This window comes from Zosterops lateralis, assembly GCF_965231275.1.
Source record: "Zosterops lateralis genome assembly, chromosome: 2".
NCBI lineage: Eukaryota > Metazoa > Chordata > Aves > Passeriformes > Zosteropidae > Zosterops > Zosterops lateralis.
This window is the reverse complement of record NC_139763.1, coordinates 115,550,723-115,563,357: the sequence shown is the minus strand read 5'-3', so window position 1 is coordinate 115,563,357 and position 12,635 is coordinate 115,550,723. Positions and strand designations below refer to the sequence as shown.

The 12,635-nt window shown below is 35.0% G+C and overlaps 1 protein-coding gene across 4 annotated transcripts in view; it reads right to left on the bottom strand.

Moving 5' to 3' along the window:
* The window catches only part of NCAM2 (neural cell adhesion molecule 2), a 282,300-nt gene that overhangs the window by 71,027 nt on the left and 198,638 nt on the right, over window positions 1–12,635 (bottom strand). For 3 of the 4 annotated variants that reach the window (XM_083885211.1, XM_083885214.1, XM_083885212.1), the window contains exons 10-11: window positions 8,567–8,754; window positions 7,808–7,904 (exon numbers count right to left, since the gene is read on the bottom strand). In XM_083885211.1, the coding sequence (XP_083741337.1) occupies window positions 7,808–7,904; window positions 8,567–8,754 (285 nt within the window). Of the gene's footprint in view, window positions 1–7,807; window positions 7,905–8,566; window positions 8,755–12,635 lie in introns of those variants that run through there. The other variant, XM_083885213.1, reaches the window with a different exon arrangement.

The following is a 12,635-nucleotide window of genomic DNA, read 5'->3' as shown; positions in this document are numbered from 1 at the left end:
CAAGTGGCAGCTCTGAGAAGAGTGGGGAAAAAGACAGTGTAAGAATCTCAGCAAAGCAATCCAGGAAAGCCATACCTAAGCAGAAAGGCACTGGATGAGTAATGTGGATACCATCTCTTAGGAAGACGAATATCAATACACAGTAGTAAATATGAATGCTCTTTGGATCCAACTACAAGCTAAAAACTCCTATAGATGCCTACAGTGTTAAAAGTAGCTTCTAAACTTCTGAAAAGGATTTTTCTCTTGTTAGAAGTGTTCAAAATAAACAAAACCAGGGGATGGATAAATAACTAATTTCATCCATACTATTTTTATGTTAGTTTTTGGACCATATTTTTAATAAGGTAATTTCCTGGTGCTTCTGTTTGTATCAAAACCATTTATGGTCTATGAAACAAAAATGTGTTATTTACATATCCACTCTGTTCTCTCTGTTAAGGAGACCTCTCTTCCTTGCGTGTTAATGCCTGTGTGTGGTTAAGTATAATAGGCATGGCAGAGGGAAGATGAAATCCTTCAGGAAGAACCTTATGTTTGCTACTGAAGATTCAAGCATAATTTCTGGCAGAGGTAGATATGATTCCAGTTGATAATAGGCATGAAATGAAGCTCCTTTGAAAACCCGGTACGATATTTTGCGTAACTAGCACAATACAATATGTTTAGAACTCATTGAAGCATAAAAAACATCCACAATACTATTTCAAATATGCATCTCACATTCCAAGCCACAGACACATGCAGGTAAGTTTTGTGCAGTTTTCAAAATTGAACTATTTCAGTTCTAAGGAAGAGAGTGAAGCACCTGTAGAAAATATAGCAGGAGACACATTCCTGTTGAAAACCAATACCAAATACTAGCAATACCATCGAGATATAATAAAATACCTACTATGTATTTCCAGCTATGCAGATCTGTAACTTTTTTTCCCCCAAAGAAGATCAATAACAACATAATGAACTGAATCTAATTCTGTAGTTCTCTAATGAGTATGAATTTGATCATGCAAGGTATACAGCCTTCTGGTCCTGATCCAGCCAAACATTCCTGCATTCTGTCCCCTGCCAGCTGCAATTACTTGGAGCATTGCTGTGATTTTCATGTCAGAATTGCAAGGCTTTTGGATCAATGTTTAGCAGGAGTGAAGAATAATTTGCAATGTTGTGTGCTTTGAAGTCTGTGCCTGGAAGGACAGAGCTGTGGATTTTTCTTGTTCTTTTTCCTTTTGAAACCAACCAGCAAAATGAATCTTAGGGGAAGTTAGCTACAGGCAGTGATCACTAATTCCAAGACTATTGTAGATATAAGTTGAAGGACTAAGTAGTAGGAAAAGGAAGGGATTTACTTTCTATGATTTAAAGATCACTTAGTGATGGCAAAGATTCCTGACTACTTCCTTAGAAGTTTCATTGCGCTCTTTTGTCATTATATTGCTGTCACAACAAGAGATAATTCATCACAAATTCAGCCTTTTATTTAAAGACATAAAATGTCCCAACAAGTGTCAGACATTTTGTCAACTTTTTCCAAAGCATCTATTTTGCTGTTCAATATGTGACTATATTCATATCCAGTGTTGAAGAATTTTAAGGAGCCAATTTAGTTTTGATTTCTGTCTCAATACTGGTTGTCAGAGGCATGTAGGGGAGGAGGTGCACATGTGCCCTTTGCCAGAGGCAACTAGGAGAAGGTGGGTGAAAGCTTTTTCTCTGGGTAGACTTTGCCTGGTAACCATTTCACACCTCACATGGGACAGGCAGTCAGCAGGAGAACACAAAGACACTCTACTCCCCAGGGAGGTTTCTCCAAACGGACGGTGAAAGGTCTCCAGCCATAGACTGAGGTGGAAGGCTGGACTGGACCAATGGCCTCCTGTCAGCAGGCAGACTTTGGGAGGGGCCAGGGTGTATAAAAATAACTGCACAGCAAGCTCTTGGGGGTTTTTTTGAGCCTTGTCTTTTGGCCAGGGGTGTTTTGGCTTTGGGCTTGGTGACTAGGGCTTTTTGTGTCTTGTTTTTTGGGATTTTTGGGTCTGGAGGCCTTTTGGATCTTATTTTTTTGCTTTGGCTCCAACCTGCCAAAGTCTGCTTCTTGCTCTGGCCCCAGCCTGTCTTGTAGCTCTTCTGCCCTCCCTGGCTCTTGCTCACCCTCATGTCTCTCCTGCCTGCCTGTGTCCCTGACCTACACCCTGCCCGTTTCATCTCTGCGTCCCTGCCTCTGGTGGAAATGCCTGCTTTGTGTCTCTGTCTCCTCTCTCTTTCTCTCTCTCTCTGTGTCTTCCCCCCTCTCCCCTCCATCCTTTTCCATATTCCTTCCTCTTGTCTTTTCTAGCCTTCTTTAGGAGGGTAACTTCTTTTTTTGTTTGTTTGTTGTTACCAGTTCTCAGGTACAATGTTGTCTTGGTTGGCTTAGTTTCGTTCTAGACCATCTGTTTATAAAAGAACTCCTTGCAGTTCCCCATAGTGGAACAAGACAAGAATCAAATAAAATCAAACAGGATCCCCAAACAATAGGTGTAAAATTGCACCTCATCTATTCTGTACTCAGCACATAATGCTGGTTAGCACAAATGGACTTGGTGATATAATGGCCTAAGCAGAATTGGTTTGGCTCCAAGAGCAGTACCACAGCTGATAGAGAAGTACACGTAGAATTATGAATTCATATTTGTCTCCACTGATTTGTAAAGTCTCCTACAATTATGACCAAGCTTGTTCAATAAATGACTACTTTTTATCACTGGGGAATTTCTTTTCAAGCTATTTTTTGGATAGCTTTATGGAAGAATATAACTCCCTCTTAGAGATTAGTAGTCCTGGTATAAATGGAGAAAAGAAAGTGACTCTGTGGGAGTAGCTAGTGGGCTCCAAGATTGATCTTCCAGTCAACTCTTGTCTCCTGTCTCCTGTCAGTATGTTCTACTGCATTTCTCCAGCTTTTCTTCTCTCTGTACATCTGGCATATATATTGACTGAAAATAACTATGCCTAAATGCTGACTCTAAATAGCACCAGGACCTTGGCAAGGAAAGAGATGAGGCTGGGGACTAGACTTCCGGATTCAAAAATCTCCATGAAATAGCTTGTGCTTATAAATCCTTAGAATGGAAAAAAAAAAAACCAACCAACCCAAAAACAAAAAAAAAAAAAAAAAAAAAAAAAAAAACAAACAAACAAAAAAAAAAAAAAACAAAAAAAAAAAAAACCACAAAAACAAAACAAAACAAAACAAAAAAAAAAAAAAAACACCACCTCAATATAAAATCTACATTTATTTCTTTTGCCAAATCTCTGAGAGTTCTGGAAAAATAAGCATTTGGCTAATAAAGAGGACAACAGCTAGCAAATAAATATGTAAAGAATAGATTAAAGTAAGACACATGCACACAAAGCAAAACACTGCTGCCCTGTTGATAGTTTCATACCTATGCTAATTGAAAATATGTTGCTGTTTAGTTCATTTTTTAATAAAAATGCTGTAGCTGATGCTGCTATTATGTGAATGGCAAGTTTTAGAACAGCAACCTAGATTTTAGGTCTGCCCATACTTCTGTGGAGACAAATGGGCTTTTGGCAGAATAAGATTTTCTGTTTCATTATACTACTCTCCAGGGAAAATTAAGTCCTACAGCTTTGATTTTCTTTTACCTGCATGGAAATACAAATACCTGGTGAAAAAAGGAACATCCATTAACCAGCAGCAAAGTGGCAGCTTCAAAACTACAGACCAGTAAATTTCTAAATTTGATTTTATAGCCTTTGTCAGTTGTCAATCAGCCTTTTCCTATTTTGAGCATGACTTTTTTCCATAAAACAGGTTACAGGGTGAATTTTCTGTGAAGCTCAATTATGATCTTTCCCACATCTTCACTTGCTTTTGTTGTCATATCTGATTCAATAAAGTGGTATAGGAGTTGTGAGTCTCCAACGACATCATTGGCTTTTTGTTTTTTAACAAAAATATTGTAATACTCCTGTAACAAAGGAAAAAGATAAAACATACAGCTGTAGCAGATGTAGCATTTCTCATTTGCTGGAGAAGCTGTGGGCGCCCCATCACTGAAAATGCTCAAGGCCAGGTTGGGCAGGTGATTGAGCACCCTGGTCTAGTGAAAAGTGTTCCTGCACACAGTAGGACTTTTAAATGTATGCCATCCCAGAATACAAGGAAGAAAGGGAAAACCTCAGAAGAGTAAGGCTATGAGATCCTTAGAAGTCAATCATAGTTGACATCTTAGGGCTCTAGATCCAGCTATGTAGAAAATTGACATTAATATTTAAAAAAAGAGAAACCTTTAAAATTCATGTTTAGCTCTGTGTCACAAACTTCAAATTTACCATTTTAAAATATTAAATTACCTATTCCAATAACATAGTCCTAAACTACTGACAGCCATGTGACTATTTACACACACAAAACATTTAAAATAATTATATTGAGACCTCAACAAAACAGAAGAATGATTTTCTAGTTCATATTGGGTCCCTGCATAGTGGTATTTCACATAGACAATGCATAAACTAGATTTGGACAGATCTACGAATATCTAGGAATATCACCTCAGGCTCTGAGAGCCCTTGGGCCAACCTGCCAAGCTGACCAAAATTTAAGCTGAAATTAAATTTACATTAAAACTGGAGTGTAAGTAAAGTCCTAAAATAAAAGTTGTGGTGGTTGTGCTGACATGCAGCAAATAATTTGCAGTGGCAACATGTGGCTATGGTTCTTTTCACATTCTACATGTTACTCACAGAACATTTTAAAAGCTCAGGTAATGAAAAAGGAAGTCACCCACGCGGTATTTTTAAAAGCTGATCACCACAATGGTCAGGTCAAAGGCATATCTGATTAAGCTTTCAACAAAACTCTGAAGTTTCTAAACAGGCCAGCACCTTCCAGAACGAAACCTCACATCTCTGTAACTTTTCAGTTGTTTTGAAGGGTTTAAATGGAATTCAGTCTGATTCAGTAGCTCTGGATACTCTGAGTGAACAGTTATGGTTTTTCTGCCATACAGATATAGCTGTCCATTGCGTATCAATTCTGAAAGAAATCTTCCTTTTAAAAATCATCAGTAAGTCTAATTTCTTCAGAAAGGCAAGAGGAATAAAGATAATGGAATTTTGACAGTATGATGTCTTTCTAAGTAGGAGTAAATTAATAAAAAAAGGTAGCTTGATTATGCTGAAATCCAGCAAAGCAGAAAATGAAACAAAACATGAAGGAACAAGCAATTCCTGCAGAATTTAAAGAGAAAACTATTCAGTAAAATGATTGTTATTTGTGATCACATTTACCCTAGCAGTATACTTTACTTAATACTGTCTCCCAGATAAGAATTGTATTTATTTTTCCCTGACAGAGCCTTTGTAAAAAGTATTCTATGCCCCAGCATTTGTATTTACAATCAAAGCCAGAAGGCAAAGCAGGGCGCATTGAAATGCATGAAATTATTTTATTTGATTTAACATGGACAATATCAATTATTAGGCCTTCCTAATCAACCAGAGTAAAGCAACCAAGGAAATAAAACTATGGAGAAAGCTGCATTTGACATCTTATACCAGTAATCATTATAGTAGTTTTATCCTCCATATCCCTGATCATTCTCCAGTTCCAGCTGATGCCAGCTTAAGTGCAAAACTTGTAACACTGAATTATACATTAGGGATTGTATTCCAAAAACAGTCTACTTAGAGGCAAATGCTAAAAATATCAATCTTTCAGGATACTGAATATTATGCATTACACTACTGTAAGTAGTGCATAGCAGGTAGTGCACAGTAGTGCACAGTGACACCTCAAATTCAGTTTTTCCAGCCCTGTTCATTATCATTACTAAAACCTGCTTTTTTTTTATTATTATTTTTTGCATTTAATATAATTTTCTAGACTATCACCATATAGATCATGCTTTACATGATCTCTTCCCATAACCCTAGTTATCCTCATTTCCATTTTTATAACTACCACACATATTTTTTTAAGTGTTCATCTAATTTTCTGAAGAATAGAAGAAAAAAAAATAAAATAAGGAAAACATTGCAGAAGTAGAGAACATTAATCTGCTAAAAAAACTGGCATTGGTAACATTTCTGATCTAGTTGTATTAAAAAGAAAAAAAAAAAAAAAGTATTATAGCTTGTTATTTGTTTTTCCTTGCATTTCCAGGGGTGCTCATGTGTGAACTTCCTGAAATAAAATTACAAAATACCATGATCTTTTCCAATTAACTTTTCAATGCTAATATTCTTTATTAAAATTGATTAATTAATAAATTATAAAAGCAGAGGATATATGCATGGCTGAAATAATCATTATGCAGTATCATGCATTGTGATGAGATGTTGTTCTGCAAATCTAAGGGGGAAAAAAAAGCATTCTGGAGAATATCTGTGGAAATGCTCTCCCAAGTCTACACACATTTATTAAAAAACAGCACACACTGGAAGGCAGAACATTTTCTCATCATTTTCTCCCCTGAGAGGTAAGACACCAGAGGGATGCAAGTGGTGATTTTCCTTTCTTTCCCATTACTTATGTTCATGGCTTCAAGAAAAGCTTTCTCGGTAGTCAAATGTAGCTGTCAAAGGAAGGTAAGATCACACCACAGCTAACACCCCCAAAAAGTTGTAAAAATGTAGTGTAATGGATCTTCTAAATGATGTAAAATTGTGTTTCGTAGAAATTTGAACACCACATTTTCCTATTTTAGGAAGCTCTGTACTTTTCACAGCTCTTCAAAAACAAAATATAAATTATAGTAGGAATGTGTGCTAGTGCCCTACAGTGATGATGGGAAAAATTTTCAAAACTGTGCATAAATTCTAAGAAGACTATTAGTAAATAATGGAGTTCTATAATTCCTGAGACACCAAAAGAAAATAATTGCACTATGGAGCAAAAATACTCAAATAATAGCAGTAGGCCAGATCAGAGATCTTCCTTGTGACTCGATGTGCATGCTACAGCAATGCTCCCCTAAAAATCTCCCTGGTAGGAGCCTAGAGTGTTTTTTTAGTTTATATTAAAAAAATGAACAAAAAAACAAATAACCCCCGTATATTTGTATTTATACTTATATTTATACTTACATTTATACTTATATTTATATTTTTATATAGTGTTAGTCAATTTCACAAGAAAATATAATTGAAAACACTGCTAAGAAGTTCTCATTTGGTCTCAGTTAATATTTATTTCTGCCAAAGAACAAACATATAGTTGTATTTTTCCATTTGCCTAAACAACAAGAGAAAGGCATAAGAATTTTCAGATATTCTGTAACAATAGGGTGTGGAATATGTCAGAGCTTAAATTATTTCAATCTAGCACTCCAGTCAAGTTCCACTTTCAAAAAACCAAAAGTGCAAATGGATTTAAGAAATTCTTTGTTGAAGCATTTAAGTCTTTTGTCATTGTTGCTTTATCAAGAAAATAAGAGGGAGAAAAAGGAAAAAAAGAATTTTCTAATTCCTTCTTACTGCCTGCAAACCATATGTCTCTCTGCTGAAGTAATAAAAATACATTGTTATAAATGTAGGGTATGATAAGAGCAAAGGAAAAAAGGTTAGACTAATTTTTTTTCAAATTTCAGAAAGGCCTTAAGATTAAATCAAAAGAAGATTCATATTCTGAGGGAACTGGTTTATTTTACTTTATATTGCAGTTCAGCTCTTAGACAATTAAATTACCTGCAAACAGTCCACAGAATAAAATAAACAGAGGATAGTGTGTCTGAATTTAATGTTGATTAAAGTAGGAAAAAATATTTAAAGAAATGGAAACAAAATTTTAACTTACCAGCCTGACCAAGTGTATACTCCTGATATCTTGTTCCTATTCTGTTTGTAGCTGTACAATTATACCGTCCAAAATCACTGTCAGATGTGGGAGCAATCTTTAAAATGAACATACTTTGTAAATATTAGTTGCTAATAAAATATATCATTTTTAAAATCAGAAATTCTAATATTCAAGTAATTCCTTAAGCAATATGCAGATGTGTTCTTACTTCAACATATCTAGCATATTCTCCAAATATAGACCTAAATACAGATTTCCTCATGTTTGACTCCTTCTTCTCGACTTCAAATGAGGAAATCTGATAAAGGAAAATAGTGACATTGCTCATCTTTATAATTTCACCTTTAAACAGTAATTTAAAAAACCAAGAAGACCAAAAACTAATAAACTTTTTGTAGATACCAAGCACCTACCAGGCCGTCACTTTAATTTTCAGTCTTAGCTTGACAAATTAGTTTTATATATATTTATGGATTTTCTTTTCCTTCTGAGAAATGCAAATTATATTTCTGTTGGGTGCAATTGGAAAACTGAGCATAAGCCATTCTAATAAGTTTTATTTTCTAACTACTCATAAGAAACATGCAGATAGATCAGTTAATATATAGTTGTTTATTGTTTTGTTCCTTTGTTAGGAGTGCTACTTACTAAATTGTAGGTTTTAACCTTAAATACACTCTACAGTACTCACAGTGCTGCCAAACTGAGGGCAAAATTATATTCTGCCACCACACTGATTTCCATTTGAAGTATTACCTCCAGAATCAGCTTTCTTCCTGTACTGTAGGTCCTCAAATGAGTTGTATTTTTTATAGGTAAAACTAATTTTCCTCTTTTCCACTGGACTGAGGCAGAGGGATTTGCCAGCACTTCACAGCTTATATTGATGGGGTTGCCTTCCCAGGAATAATACATGGTTTGATTTGACATGAATGTTGGAGCATCTGGAAAAAGGAAGTAATGCACAAGTTTATTAAGCAGTTTAGTGGAACAAGATGTTTACCCACATCCAAGCTTTCACATCCACTGAGAAACTTCAACTGATTGTTGTCAGTTCACTACAGAACATGGAAGTAATGTTCATTGGGCTTGAGTTTGTTGGGCTTTTATCTTGGTAAGTTCCTCCTCTCATAAACAGTCTCAGCTGAATTTCTTGAGAAAGAGAATACCTGGTAAATATATTTAATATTAGGAAATCACAAGCCCTTGAAAGACACTCTCTCAGAAACGAAGAACAGTGTTTCCTCTTAAGGACGACAAAGTTTCCAGCCAGACTCCTGTATGACAAAGGGAGATGACCCAAAACCATAAGTTGTCTTTTCATGTGCTGATTTTATAGTGTCTTCTTTTGCTATGGAGAAATTACATTCACTCCTCAAATTTTCTTGTGTTATGGCTTCACCCATTTCTGACTGCAACTTTATCATACCTTATGAAACCTTTCTAAAGGGGGATGTTTATTTGTGGAAGTAAAACTTCAAAAAATAGCAAAGGAATGCCAAAAATGTTACAATGCATTCTACCTACTGCAAAAAATATATTGTGCATACAGGACTATCTTTATATCAGTTTCTTATGAAATTATAAAGCTACAGCCAAGTAAAAAGATGGTGTGTTTTTTTTACAAACCTGCCTGATTTGTAAGAAATGACCGCATTAAAGACAGACCAAACACTGAGTCTGACACAGAGGAAATTGCTGGTTTGCAAACTAATTGTGATCTCCAGACCACAGTGCCCCTAAGTGACAAGACTTATCTCTTCTACTTGCTGTTTCTCTGGAGAGCAGGAAGTTTAGTGATCTCTATAAAATGAGAGGGAGTAGCTTTTTCCCTCTTCTTCTTCTGTCGTGGGTGAAGCAAATATTGATTTGTGTTATTTCCTAATTTCATCCTTCTTACCTTTAACAGTATTAAAATATATATATATATTATATCTTTATTAAAGGAAACTCCCTTAGTGCTTTAATTCCAAAAGAGAATAATCAGTTACAGCTGTTGCAATGGTATCTCTTTTAATAGCTAAGATACATATAGATATATATATATATTTGGTTTGATAAATAGCTCCTAAAAGTTTCCATATGTTCTCTGGAAAATCTATTTTAGTCCTCTCACATACAGCTTAGTTTTAGGCAAGAAAATTCCTAACAGGTCTATCAGAGACGAGAATTGAGCATCTTTAGTATTAATTAAAATTCAGCTTCAGGAATGGTTAAAAACAGTAGGTTGGGTGGAGTGTTTTTTGGTTGTGTTTTTTTTTTTTTTTTTTTTTATTTTTTTTTTTTATTTTTTTTTTTATTTTTTTTTTTGTATTTTTTTTTGTATTTTTTTTTGTTTTCCCCTAAAATGCACGTTTTCAACTTCCTGTTTGCCTCTGTCCAAAAGCATAACTTTTTGATGACATATGCTGCTGCTGCATGCAGGCATTTAGGCTTTGAGTAAAAAGAACTGCTATCAGTAGAAGTTTTAAAGCACAGATCAAAGCTGCTACATTGCTCAAGGCCAGCAGCATCTCCTTTAATAACTGCTCAGCCCTTCTTTTTGAAGCAAAACAAGCATTTTCATCTAAATAAGTAAAGCTTGCCTGACTATGAATTTATTAACGAGACACGGGAGCTCATCTTTCTGCTCCAAGAGTTTTAATAAGTAATTCTAGTGATCTTGATTTTCACAGACTTTTAAATATCCCATATTTCAACAGCTAAACAGTTTAATGCAAAGAACAGGCTATCAAAGAGTCTTCAGAGTGTGACATCTCACACTAGTGGAGAATCTGAAGAAAAAAGCAAACTGCAGAAGCGTGTTTTATGGTGAGCTATGGTCAAGAATCTCAGAACACTGAGGCTTAGAGCCTTAGCTTTTCGTCCTGAAATGAAGGCCGTGGTGGGAATCACTTTTAGGAAAACTATACAAACTTATTTCTGCATGTTCAATAGATAGATAAATAGCAGGTTCAACAAATAGATTGGAAATCTCATTAGAGTCTTTGTGAGGTTACAAATGTGGTTATCTCACAAATTTTACACAAGCACTGTCTTCCAATGTGCAATTTCTCAAAATAAGTTCACTCCATTTATGAACACTGGCATGGATGTTGAAGATTAAAAGATACCCTTAATCTGAGAAATCCTCCTTCCTAGATAGCATTATGGCTTGATGCTCAATACACAGGTGGCAAACTCATATCCTATTTTAAGACTTACAAGTGAAAAAGTAATGTACACTTCTATACTGCTGATAAAAGCATTTAAGACAATAGGGTCTTCCAATCCAGACTTCTCTCTCTTCTAAAGGTAGATTTTGGATGCCCATAGTATCTATTTGTTGATATTTTTAAAGAATAAGTGAGTTATGGACTGCTATCTGTACAAAACTACAGGTATTAACAGTGATAAACACAAAATAGGACTAAAGGTCTAAAGTCAAATAGGACTAAAAATCTGTCAGATAAAGATATATCCCAAAATAAGCAACTCACAACTGTAAAGCATTCCCCTCAAGAAAGAGCTTTGTAATTTCCTTCTCAAAAAAGCCTGTGTAAAAAGTCTTTGCAGCCATATCCCCAGCAGTCAAGAGCTCCAATATACAAAAAGAAGAGGACTGTGATAATGACTTGATTCAGAGAAATTATCTAAAGACAGATGATTTTTGATTTCCTAGTCTGGAACAGATTAAGATGCCTGGAGTGAACTTTTTTTTTAAAAAAATATAATTCTGGAAATAATTTTCTTCATAATTTTCTTATGAAACTAAAAAATTGGTTTGGAAGGGAATAATTTGTTTATAAAGAGAACTTGGGCTTTTTTGTATGCTCTTCATCACTAACTGCTGCTCAGCATGCTTAAATGGTTACAGAATTAGTATTTATCAATAACATACATTATGTTTAAGAGAAAATTATCACATAAAATAACAAACCTTAAAGCCAAGTCTTTGAAAACAGAAGTCTGACTTTTTGTCTACAAAACCTAATCCCACCAGTTTTATAAAATAACTAACAAATTACATTCATTACCAGAATATTCATCAAAAAGTTCTATCAATTGAAAATGAAATAAAACCAACTGGAAATGAGGAGGTGCTACGAAAGGATCTTTAAATGCAATATACGTATTATTAAAAAAATAAGAGATTCAGTGGAAATCAGTTAAAAAATTAGAACTCTTAAAAATCATAATGTGCTCTGCTTAGCTTCTATGTAACTGAGAATTAATTTACACCTGACAAAATTCAGCGTATGGTGCAAATGAAATGAGCTTTTCCTTTTAGGCTTTTTACACAAAGTAGAAAGTTAAGATGACATAGCAGAGCTCTCAACAAATAAGTAGTAGGAGCTTGAATACATGCCATTAAAAAAAAAAAAAAATCTACCCTGATAGTATTTCTTATATCTGAAGTTTTTGCACCTTACTGAAAACGAAACAAATAGAACCTCCAAAACTGAAAAAAAATGACAAAATTTACCATTGATATAATTTAATGGATGCACACAATGTCATAGAACAGCTCAGGTTGGAAAGGACCTTAAAGATCACCCAGTTCCAAGAGCCTGCCATGGGCAGGGACACCTTCTACTAGACCAGGTTGCTCAGAGCCCCATCCAACATGGCCTTGAGCACTCCCAGGGATGGGGCAGCCACAGCTTCTCTGGGCAACCCGTTCATCATCCTTACAACTAAAAAAAAAAAAAAAAAAAAAACAAAAAACCAAAAACCAAAAAATTTCCTAAAATCTAACTTCTAATAGCTCTCTTTCAGTTTAAAGCCACTGTCCTTATGCTGTCACTACAGATGAAAAGTCTCTCTTATAAGCCCCCTTTGCACA